Source organism: Sinocyclocheilus rhinocerous, unplaced genomic scaffold, assembly GCF_001515625.1.
Source record: "Sinocyclocheilus rhinocerous isolate Xijiao unplaced genomic scaffold, SAMN03320098_v1.1 scaffold721, whole genome shotgun sequence".
NCBI lineage: Eukaryota > Metazoa > Chordata > Actinopteri > Cypriniformes > Cyprinidae > Sinocyclocheilus > Sinocyclocheilus rhinocerous.
The window spans coordinates 62163-73241 of NW_015656165.1; the positions used below are offsets into that span (position 1 = coordinate 62163).

The 11079-nt window shown below is 37.3% G+C and overlaps 2 protein-coding genes across 2 annotated transcripts in view; one reads left to right on the forward strand and one right to left on the reverse strand.

Annotated features, from left to right (window-relative positions):
• Positions 1-8936, forward strand: part of dis3 (DIS3 exosome endoribonuclease and 3'-5' exoribonuclease) — a 13858-nt gene extending 4922 nt beyond the window's left edge. The window contains exons 6-21 of the mRNA XM_016527207.1: positions 1058-1219; positions 1387-1503; positions 2540-2677; positions 2948-3094; positions 3194-3310; positions 3407-3508; positions 3907-3971; positions 4096-4180; positions 4271-4398; positions 4520-4606; positions 4779-4935; positions 6241-6455; positions 7359-7527; positions 7622-7780; positions 7908-8030; positions 8562-8936. Of these exons, the coding sequence (XP_016382693.1) occupies positions 1058-1219; positions 1387-1503; positions 2540-2677; positions 2948-3094; positions 3194-3310; positions 3407-3508; positions 3907-3971; positions 4096-4180; positions 4271-4398; positions 4520-4606; positions 4779-4935; positions 6241-6455; positions 7359-7527; positions 7622-7780; positions 7908-8030; positions 8562-8630 (2040 nt within the window). The 3' untranslated portion in view covers positions 8631-8936. The remainder of the gene's footprint in view (positions 1-1057; positions 1220-1386; positions 1504-2539; positions 2678-2947; positions 3095-3193; positions 3311-3406; positions 3509-3906; positions 3972-4095; positions 4181-4270; positions 4399-4519; positions 4607-4778; positions 4936-6240; positions 6456-7358; positions 7528-7621; positions 7781-7907; positions 8031-8561) is intronic.
• A 1414-nt stretch (positions 8937-10350) lies between these two features.
• Positions 10351-11079, reverse strand: part of LOC107719735 (protein aurora borealis-like) — a 4962-nt gene continuing 4233 nt past the window's right edge. Inside the window, exon 11 of the mRNA XM_016527226.1 lies at positions 10351-10848. Coding sequence (XP_016382712.1) covers positions 10828-10848 — 21 coding nt within the window. The 3' untranslated portion in view covers positions 10351-10827. The remainder of the gene's footprint in view (positions 10849-11079) is intronic.

Here is an 11079-nt window from a genome sequence, read left to right on the forward strand (position 1 = left end):
AAATTCACTTTTACATGTTGTTTGAACATACGTGTGTTGGCAGTGTGTGTACACATATAATGATAAAAATCCAAATGCCATTGTTTCAACACTGATTGTCTCCTAGAATGTCTCCTAAGCGATTAAGTTGTTTTATTGTTGGATTTAATAATGAACATAGCAGTCGTCATTTACTCCCGACATCTGAGCCGCTGAAGACGCAGAGGATTAACGTTACTTTCGTTTTTGAAAGGAATGCGGCGATCACCGATCTGCCTAAATGCGTCTATGTTCGCGCGAATCATTCATGATCCAGCTTCATCTACAGAAGAAGTGAGTATAAGGGGTTTTTATGAATCTTTGAAAATCGCCTTTCCTAATAACGTGCTAGTTAGCCAGTTTCGCGGCTGAAGTGAAGTTTACAGTCTGCTCGTCACCCCGTGGAAAAGAGGGGCGGGGTCAGCAGAGCTCATTAGCATTTAATGCTACACGGACTAGAGCGACGTGCTGAAAACCGAGCTCATTTTGACAAGGTAAAAAAGGTACTTTTTACACTACCATTGAGAAATTTTAACCAAAGTATGTTATAGACTTTTCATTAAGACCCTAAAGAATCATATCAACATGTGGAAAATGGGCATCCGATGACCCCTTTATTTTTAACTTCAAACCATTGATTCCGCTGAAAATATGAGTCCATAATAATCCATAATAACGCTTCCTTTTTCCTTCATTGGAGAAAGCAATATGATGGATAGAGGACTTGTATTGTAGCTGGAAGTAAAGATTTGAAGTTAAAAACATCTTTATGATGGATTTTTACTTACAAACACGCAGCTTTTCAATTCAGCAGTTGTTAATTGATGAACTTTAGTCGTGTGGATTATTGTAATGTTTTTATTAGCTATTTGGATGCTCAATTCACTGCAGAGGATCCATTGCTGAGCAAGTGATGTAATGCTAAATCTTGGATGGCCTAGGGGTGAGTAGATTTTAAGTGAATTACCATTTTTGGTAAACTATTCATTTAAAAACATTTGTGAGCAGAAAAATCTGTTAACATCACATGTTCTGGCAGGTTTTACTTCAAGGCCTTCAGAATTTAAACCGGGCTGTTCATCAGGATGTAGTGGCTGTTGAATTATTTCCCAAAGAACACTGGGTTGCTCCATCATCTGTTGTGCTGCAGGATGATAGTCCAAATGATGAAGATGCCGAGGAAGATGAGACTGAAAATAAGGTAAGTCCCATAAGATCATTTGACTGTTAATATAATTACTCCAATATATCCAAAGTCACCGTGTAGTTGAATCCGAAAGGCCCTGTTTTGGAAGCTGTGTGCGTTCTGGCAAAGTATATTGTGTATTTTTATGACCTGTATGATGACTTCTTGCTGTTGTGTTGTAGCTGAAGGGTGAACCATCAGACTCTAGTGTTCTCCAGCCCACTGGACGAGTGGTGGGCATTATAAAGAGGAACTGGAGGCCTTTCTGTGGGATGCTCTCACAGTCAATGATCAAAGAGGTAACAGTGCTTCACCACTAGCTAGTTTTCAGTCACTGAGGTCTGTTGATTTTGCTTGACATTATTGGTGCTGTTGCTGGCAGTCTTGACAGTGACTTTGTCCTGCTTAGAACTGATTTAAACTTTTTCCTTGGCAAATGCAAAGCCTAATATTGCAAAAGGTGATTGTATAGCCAAGTGGTTTTTCTATTTAAAAGTCTGATATTTCATTATTAAAAAAAAAAGTGACAGTAAAGATATTTATAATGTTACAAAAAATTTTTATTTTTAATGAACGCTTAAATGCATTTGAACTTCATCAAACAATCCTGGAAAAAAGTATGATTTCCACAAAAATATGAAGCAGCAGAACGGAAGAAAAGATCTTGATTTGAGATCGTATAATGACAATGGGAGAGTTGAACTACTCTGCAAAGTCGACTCCATCACTTCCCAAAGAATTTCAATAGAGTTAAGTTCAGGACTCTGTGGTGGCCAATTCATACAAGAAAATGATTCATCAAGCTCACTAAACCACTATTTCAAAAATTAAGCCTGGTGAATCTTAGAATAGTCGTCCTGGAATATGTACATGTGTGTGTAACAAAATGTGATTCTTTTAAAGGGGAGTGATTCTTTTCTATACCCACTGTATAACATGCCAGAAACATGTTAATCACTGCAATAATGATCCAATCCTGAATTCTTCAGTATGTGCCTGTGAAAATGGTGACTTTTTTTTGGCTAGGCAGTGTATATCACAATAAGTAATATTGCAATATTTATTGTTTTTTACTGAAGGTTTGATCAAATAAATGTGTGAGCATAAGATACAGTAGTGTTACTGAAATAACTAGCTGAAGCTCTGTATGAACATAATGCTGAGGAGCTAAACACACAGTATAAGAATAATTCAGTTTTTGTTAATATAATCACTGTATTTTGCTCTCTATATGCATGACTGCTAAGTCATTTTAAGAATCTCTGTTTCTTGAACAATTACGATATGTTTGTCTGATGTATTGTATTAATTAGCTGTTTTGAATTCCAACACCAGGCAACAAGGCACCTCTTCACCCCAGCAGACCGACGAATCCCACGGATTCGTATTGAGACCAGACAAGCCGCCAATCTGGTTGGACAGAGGATTATGGTTGCTATCGATGGCTGGCCTAAAAACTCCAGATACCCAAATGTAAGTGTCAATGATTTACGGTCTTAATTTATACAAATGACGACAAGTTTTAAGCAACCGATTTCCTCAGAGATGCTTTTTTTGCAGTATTTTGATGCAGACTTGAATTTAGTATTATAAATCAATCATGCTCATTGTATATTAATAGCCACCTTTTCTGAATTTTTATTAAGACTGTTTTAAACATAATATGAGTCTGGAAGCCTGGATGCTGAGGTTCCACTCTGATCATTTTGAGGTCACCGTATTCTTTTTCTCGATGTCTCTCAGGGTCACTTTGTGAAAAACCTTGGCTCTGCTGGAGATAAAGAGACTGAGACAGAGGTGCTTCTTCTAGAACATGATGTTCCTCACCAGCCCTTTTCTCAGGCTGTTCTTAGCTTCCTACCCAAGATGCCCTGGAGTATTACTGAGGAGGTGGTGTAGTCATGCATTTTGAAAGATGTTGTTGTGTCGGAATGTTTCATGGTAATTGTTGAAATGCTCAAGGCTTGATATTTATCTGTTTTCCTGCAGGATTTGAAGGTCAGAGCAGATCTTAGACACCTCTGCGTGTGTAGTGTGGATCCTCCTGGCTGTACGGATATTGATGATACTCTTCACTGTCGGGAACTGGAGAATGGAAACTTGGAGGTATAGCAGCTTGCATAAATTATCACAAGTGGTAAAGAGAATGCACTAGTGCAATTCCAAGGGGTTTTTGTATTGAGTGGTATGCTTTTGTTTTAGGTTGGTGTTCACATTGCAGATGTCAGCCATTTTATTCGGCCAGGAAATGCTCTAGATCAAGAGGCAGCAAGCAGAGGCACTACGGTCTACCTTTGTGGAAAGGTACTTATTTGTGGAAATGTAATGTATGGAATGATAATGATCAAATAAACACAGCCTTGTTTTAACTTCATTCAAAAACATTCGAAAATCTTACCAACCCCAAACTTTTGAATGCTAGTGTAGGCTTAAACAGTTTAATAAATAAAATAATTTGCTGTGTAGGGAAAAATCTATTAGAGTTGTTGTTGTTAATAGTCAGTTTTTGGCCTATTTCTCCTTTCAACTGAAAATGACATTTATGGCTTTTTCGGCAGAAACTTTTTTTAATGGCTGAAATTATGATCTATCCACAGTAATTGTATTTCCTCATTTCGAAAATAACCTTTAATCTTGTAGTGTTTTTCTACGTATAACTTTCTTTTAATTTGCATGGTAAATTTTGTCATTTCTTTTCACAGAGAATTGACATGGTTCCTGAACTTCTGAGTTCCAACTTGTGTTCTCTGCGGTCCAATGTCGAGAGGTGTGCTTTCTAGCATAACTATTATTACTCAAGTGGTTACCCTTTGTATACCCTTTTTATTATGTATTTACATAGTAAACATAATTTAAAACCGTCACTGTCTAATGAGCACTTCCACCCTCAGGTTAGCATTCTCTTGTATTTGGGAGATGAACCACAATGCTGAAATCCTCAAAGCTCACTTCACAAAGAGCATCATTAACTCCAAGGTTTGCATCTAATTTTCAAAAATGGATTTAAACTGATGGTTTATGATGGAATGTGCACTGTAAGGAAGTGTTGTTGTTTTATCACGTAAGGCCTCCCTTACATATGCCGAAGCTCAGATGAGGATTGATGACAGCACCATGAAGGATGACATCACGAAGAGCCTGCGGGGCCTTAACAGACTGGCCAAGATCTTAAAGGGCCGGAGAATTGCAAAAGGGTATTTCCATTTAAATAGAATAAATTGAATCATTTTGAAACACAGCTTTGATCATGAAACCGTCTTTAACCCTTTACGTTGACCCAGTTTGTAAGAGTTGCTTATTATACCAATTTTTCAGAGCGCTGACCCTCTCCTCTCCCGAAGTACGTTTCCATATCGACAGCGAGACACACGACCCTATAGATCTGCAGTCCAAAGAACTCAAGTGAGTGCTATATACATCTTTCTGCCAAAGGTTTTAAAACGTTAATGTTTTGAATTTTTTTTTTTTCTTTTCTGTTATTTCTGCTGATTGTATGGTGAAATATAATACCATTAGTTTTTCCCAAACTGTCTTTGTCTGGATTCTGGAAGTTTAAACTTACATTTTTCTCCAGGGAGACTAATTCTATGGTGGAGGAGTTCATGTTGTTGGCGAATATCTCTGTAGCGCAGAAGATCTACGATGAGTTCTCAGAATGTGCCCTACTGAGGAAGCACCCTTCACCACCGCCATCAAACTACGACATCCTCATTAAGGCTGCAAAATCAAGGGTGGGTGGAAGCTATGAAGTTTCTTATGTTTCATTTTTATTTAATCCACGTTTTGCAACTACAACATGATGTATCTGAGCAAAAGAGATGTTCAACATCATGTTTTCTGATGTTGAATAATTCACTGAACAGATTCCTGAAGGGTTTTGGCTGTGGAAATCATACCACTAACAACACCTGCATTAAACCAAGCCAGTGTCAGACATATTTTTTTAATTTAGTTAAGGACAACATTGGACCCCTAGAATTTATTTTCAGGGACAATTTTTGCTCTGATTTAAAGATAATTCGAGCAAAATCGAAGAACATACGTGTGATGATATTTCAAACAAGATTTGGCAAAAACAAAGGTGTTTTGGATTTTATTTCAGTGGATCAAAACCGCTCACCAGCATAAACTTTCTAGAGAACTTCACGGATATTAAACACCTTCGAACTGCTATTGGTCCATGACGATTGTGAAATAGGTGGGTGTGTTCTGGCTGGGGCTCCACCTTCTTTGACAAGTGGAAATCTTTTCAGGTGCACTTGTTCTGTTCACTATAGGTAAGGGAAACAGGTCAATTTAGCTCAAAGGGAATCATTTAAGATTTTAAAGGGAATTTGGACAGAATCACTGTTTTACGGCTGATCACTGAGACGGCCAGCGATTCATTGAACGAGCCGCACAACATCGTTAATGTTGAAAGCTGTTCTGTGAAAGAGTTGGTTAGGCTTGCTTCAGACTGGCTAGTGCTAGGATCTGATTTATGAACATCCTGTTGTCTTCGGCCTCTGTGGAATTCGGCTCCTCATGTTTCAACCATGTTTTTGACCAAATCTTAGATTGTCTGATATCCTACATCACTCTATCCGTTGAGGATAGACATGAGTGAAAAACATGAAAACACTGGAGTGCTGAATTGCAGAGCTTATCCCTGTTAGCAGATGCTTTCTGAACTGCTGTTATTTCTTTTTGTGTGTGTGTTTGATGTGTTATTGAGAAAAAGAGTATAGCCCATATTTACATACATATCTAAACACCACTGTCTACATCATGGGTAGTGTCAGAATGTTCGATACCGTTGCACAACTGTTTCAAACATTTAAGAGACAAACAAAAAAGACCTTCGCCTTGAGTATATCAGGCTTTTACACCAGTAGGTGGTGACCAGTGAGTGTCTTTTCTATTGTGTCAGTGCATCCCAAACTTGTTCATGCTACGACCCACCTAGAGACATATAATCATCCCCCATATTTAAATGTTTGAGGCATTCTGGTGACTTTCTTTGATTTTTTTTTCCTTGCCGTTTTCTTTTTTTCCAGGACCTCAACATCCACACAGATTCAGCCAAAGCTCTGGCTGATTCCCTGAACAATGCGACAGTTGAGAACTTTCCGTACTTCAACACCCTGCTGAGGATTCTGGCCACCCGCTGCATGATGCAGGCCGTGTATTTCTGCTCTGGCATGGACAGTGATTTCCACCACTATGGCCTGGCATCGCCCATTTACACACACTTCACATCACCCATCAGAAGGTGAGACGCACTGGACCACTGAATCAATTTAAAGGAACAGTTGACCTAAAAATGAACATTTTCACATGGTTTGCTTCCCCTCATGCCAACCCAGACGTATACCATTCATTCTTCAGATGAAAGATTTTTAGAGTTCATGAGTTCATATAATGCCAAAATATATCATTTTGGTTATCGAAGATGAGTTTTAAGGGATAAAATTAGTGACTGCAGGGGGACTTTAAAACATAAAAAGGTTGTGTAGAAAAATATTTACATGAAAGGGTTTTTAGTTTCCTTTTATTCAATGTACAAAGTAATGTTTTTTTTGTTTTTTTACTAGCCAATGCAAATACAAATGTTTTGTACAATTTGACAAACTGAAATGATCAGTTTCGATTTGAGCCATTGGGTTCTGTCATTTTTAAATATAAGAATCATTTTCAGTGAAAATAGAACATCAGTATTACTTTTACTTATCAGTATTAATTAAAAAAAAAATTTTTTTCAAAAGAAATTCCGGTTTTGTCACTGTTTTGTCCAGTAAAGATAATCATTTGAAATGGGCTTTCGTGATATTCAGAGTTTGCACTGTTTTTGATCAACAAATTTCCATACCTTCATTCCGTTTTGGAGGACCATCACTTCTCGCGTAAGCTTCACAATACATTTGTGTCAGGCTTCACAAAGCACTTCGGTTTGAATCAAGCATGAACTCGACCATCTCTTATATCTGTGTATGACAGTTGGCCAGAAGCAATGGTTTATAGTTAAAAAGTTTAAAATATAAGACATTGATTCATCCGTTGGGGTCTTATGGATTACCGTCATGATGATTTTTTTTGTGTGCGTCAACATTTCTTCACCCATTCACATGTTGACTCCCCCCCCCAACTAAACATTTATGCTTTTTTGACTTTGTAGATATGCTGATATCATAGTTCACCGTCTGTTAGCAGTGGCTATTAACGCAGACAGTACGTACCCAGATTTGATGGACAAGCATAAGCAGTCGGCCTTATGCAACAACCTCAACTACAGACACAAAATGGCCCAGTATGCACAGAGAGCCTCAGTGGCGTTCCACACTCAGGTAGTGCAAACGCCAAAAAAGCCTGACTTTTATGATTTATGGAATAATTGTTGCAATTTTTTAATATATGGTGTCTTTCATTTTAACCCTTCAGCTATTCTTCAAGAATAAGGGAATCATAAACGAGGAAGGCTTCATTCTTTTTGTAAGAAAAAATGCCATCATCATCCTCATCCCTAAATTTGGATTGGAGGGCGCTGTGTTCTTTGACAACAAGGACAAACCCAGTCCTCATCTCAGCTTTGACTCTGAGGTACGGACTAACTTTGATATCAGTCTGCACAGCCAGGCAGTATTAGGCTTACAGGTCATATTCGTGAGATGTTGCATGATTCTGTATGAATGTTCCGTGATTGAACCGGTTTTTTTTTTCTCCTCAGGGTCCTACACTCAAAGTGGAGGAACACACTTTCCGCATGTTTGACGAAGTTAAAGTAACAATCAGCCTGGACGCTTCCAACATACAGCATCAAAGGATCAGAATGGCGCTCATTGAACCGGTGGTATGTTTTTGTTTTCTAGATTTTTTTATTTTTTATTGCGAGACTGCAACTGCATAATTACATGGGTTTCTGAAATGATTCTGACTGGTCGATCACAGCCGCAATTATTTTTGTATAGTAACTAACTTCTAAATTATAGGATTGACCAGTCTCCTACACTGTGCAAGTTTCATGCCTCTTGAATCAATTCCCAATTTCTTCTTACAGTAATAATTTGAACTAGTTTATATGATTTATGTTTAATAAGTACCTCATTATCGCTAAATAAACCTATTTAGGCCGATCAGGACTCTGACACGGAGTGAAGGTGTTTTATATCATCTTGACCATCATTTAGGATAATTAAGGGATTTATTACACAACAACTTGGCAAATAAGTAAATAAATGGACTAAAATACATTTATTTTAATAATTTATTTATTTATTTTTATCTGAGTGTACATTGTCATTTATCCCTTATGTCCCCATAGTTTATGGTTTATTTGTGGTGATATCTCCCCTTGGTTTTTAAAAACTTTTGTCTTTTTCAGATCCCTGGGGTTAGTGTACCTGTGCCTGAGTCCGAACCAGAGGCCAAAAAACCCAAGCTTGACTGCTGATACCTGTACACCAAGACCCAACATTAATACTCATTATAAAAGCAAAAATTAAATGAAAAGCCTTTCGGTTCATCTACAAGGGTAACATGAGTGAATGCATAAGTGGAAAAAATTGACATGAAAGGAGTATTTGTTTTTAATCAGTGTACACCAGTCCTGTTTTTGCTTTTGTCTACATTTTAACTTGCGAATGCAGCATTTTTATATAGTCTGAGACAAACTGTGGAATTATTAGAAATTGTCTTCGAGCAATAGTGTTCCGTCATCCTTCAAATCTGAAATTTATTGAAAACAGAACATATTAAAAGGACTTCTTTAAAGAAATTCAGTTTTTTCAGTTACATGTTTTGTCCAGTGAATGCAACCATTTGAAATGGGCTCTCACAGAGATAAGTGTGATATTTCAGAAGTTTTTGCTTTTGTCTACATTTTAACTTGCTAATGCAGCATTTTTATATAGTCTGAGACAAACTGTGGAATTATTAGAAATTCTCTTCGAGCAATAGTGTTCCGTCATCCTTCAGATCTGAAATTTATTGAAAACAGAACATATTAAAAGGACTTCTTTAAAGAAATTCTGTTTTTTCAGTTACATGTTTTGTCCAGTGAATGCAACCATTTGAAATGGGCTCTCACAGAGATAAGTGTGATATTTCAGAAATTATATTTTAGAAAACCAACTTCTATTATATTCAGGGTTGCCACGCTTTCTGATCAAAGAATTTCTGTGACTTAAAACCAAAATGCCAAACCCCAACATTTAACATTTAATTCTGAAGTTGACACTGGTGTGATTTTTAATTTCATTGATAAAAACAAACGTTCAAAAAACATTTGGCTAAAAACTATTTTTAATACAATCCACATGAGTTCAAGAGATTATCACCTTTCACGAGAATCAGAGCCACTGACAATTTGTGTAGAATCAGATTTGATAGTATAGAATTACTTGATACAGCCAAGAATATATATTACATGAATACATGATTAACCTGAACATTTTAGGATATCTTATTTTAGGATAGAACAGAATAATTAAAAGTAATCCATGATTTTTTTTCCATGACTGAAAATTATTAATTTTCAGTCTATTAACTTTTTCTGACCTAGAAATCATAAAATTCCTTTGTTTTCCATGACAACGTAATCATAAATATTGTGGTACGAGTAGCATTCCAAAAAGAAAAACTTTACATTTTTTTATACAAACCTGTGCTGTATCCATTTTGCTCCCTTTAAGAATGGCAAAGCACACATCAGCTGTCAGTACACGTTAACTGGATTGGACTAGTTTATAAAAGTGAAGTGACGTGTGGCCAAGTATGGTGACCCATACTCGGAATTTGTGCTCTGCATTTAACCCATCCAAGTGCACACACACAGTAGTGAACACACACACACACCTTGAACACACTCCCGGAGCAGTGGGCAGCCATATTGCTGGGGAGCAGTTGGGGGTTCGGTGCCTTGCTCAAGGGTCTCACCTCAGTCGTGGTATTGAAGGTGGAAGAGAGCACTGGTTATTCACTTCCCCACCCCCCCACAATTCCTGCCAGACCCACAAGCTTCGGGTTACAAGTCCGACTCTAACCATTAGGCCACGACTGCCCCACTTGGCCAGATCAGCTGTGTACAAAAACAATGGTATATATTCCACTGTGATGACTTTTTGTTTAGAGATTAATATTAGATGACAACAAAGATGAAGTCTGATGTCACAGGACACAATTTTAATCCAGACATTTTATTACAATTCAGATACACACGTCACCATAATATGTATACCTTGTGGTATCTCCATATGTTTGTTAGTGGTTGATTAATTCATAAATAATTTTAAGACTGTAAAAAAAAGGCCCTATAAAAACAGCTTGAGGAAATGGTTACATACCTGCCACCCTCTTTTAACAAATCACAAGTAATTGAAAGCAACATTTCACAATCAGTAAAACCTATACATAATCTTAAATCTAATTCAAGTTTTCTCAGTCCCAAAGTCATTTAACTTTTGGAGCAAGAATAAATAATACTGTAGATTAGTCCGTACAAAAACTTTCACAAGGCTCAGACAGTAAAACCAACCACAGTATTCAGAATTCATATGAGCACCATACAGCTTGATGTGTAAATGTGCCGTGCGTTTCCTCCACAGCTTTGGGGTTGAGAGTGTTTAAAGTGCATGTTCTGTCCCTCATGCTCAGTGTGGTAGGATGAACAACTGCAGAACAAAACATTTCTTAGTGTGGTTATGCACAGTGCATACTATCATCAAGTACAAACTATAATAAAGTGAATATTTTGAGTGCAAAACTAAAGCTAAAAAACGAACGCCACAATACAGCTGAATGAAGTATTAAAATGTGATGATTGGTTACAGATAATTGGTTACAGAGAGTACAGAATTTCCTGTTGTTTTGTGTGTGTGTGTGTGTGTGTGTGAGTGAGTGAG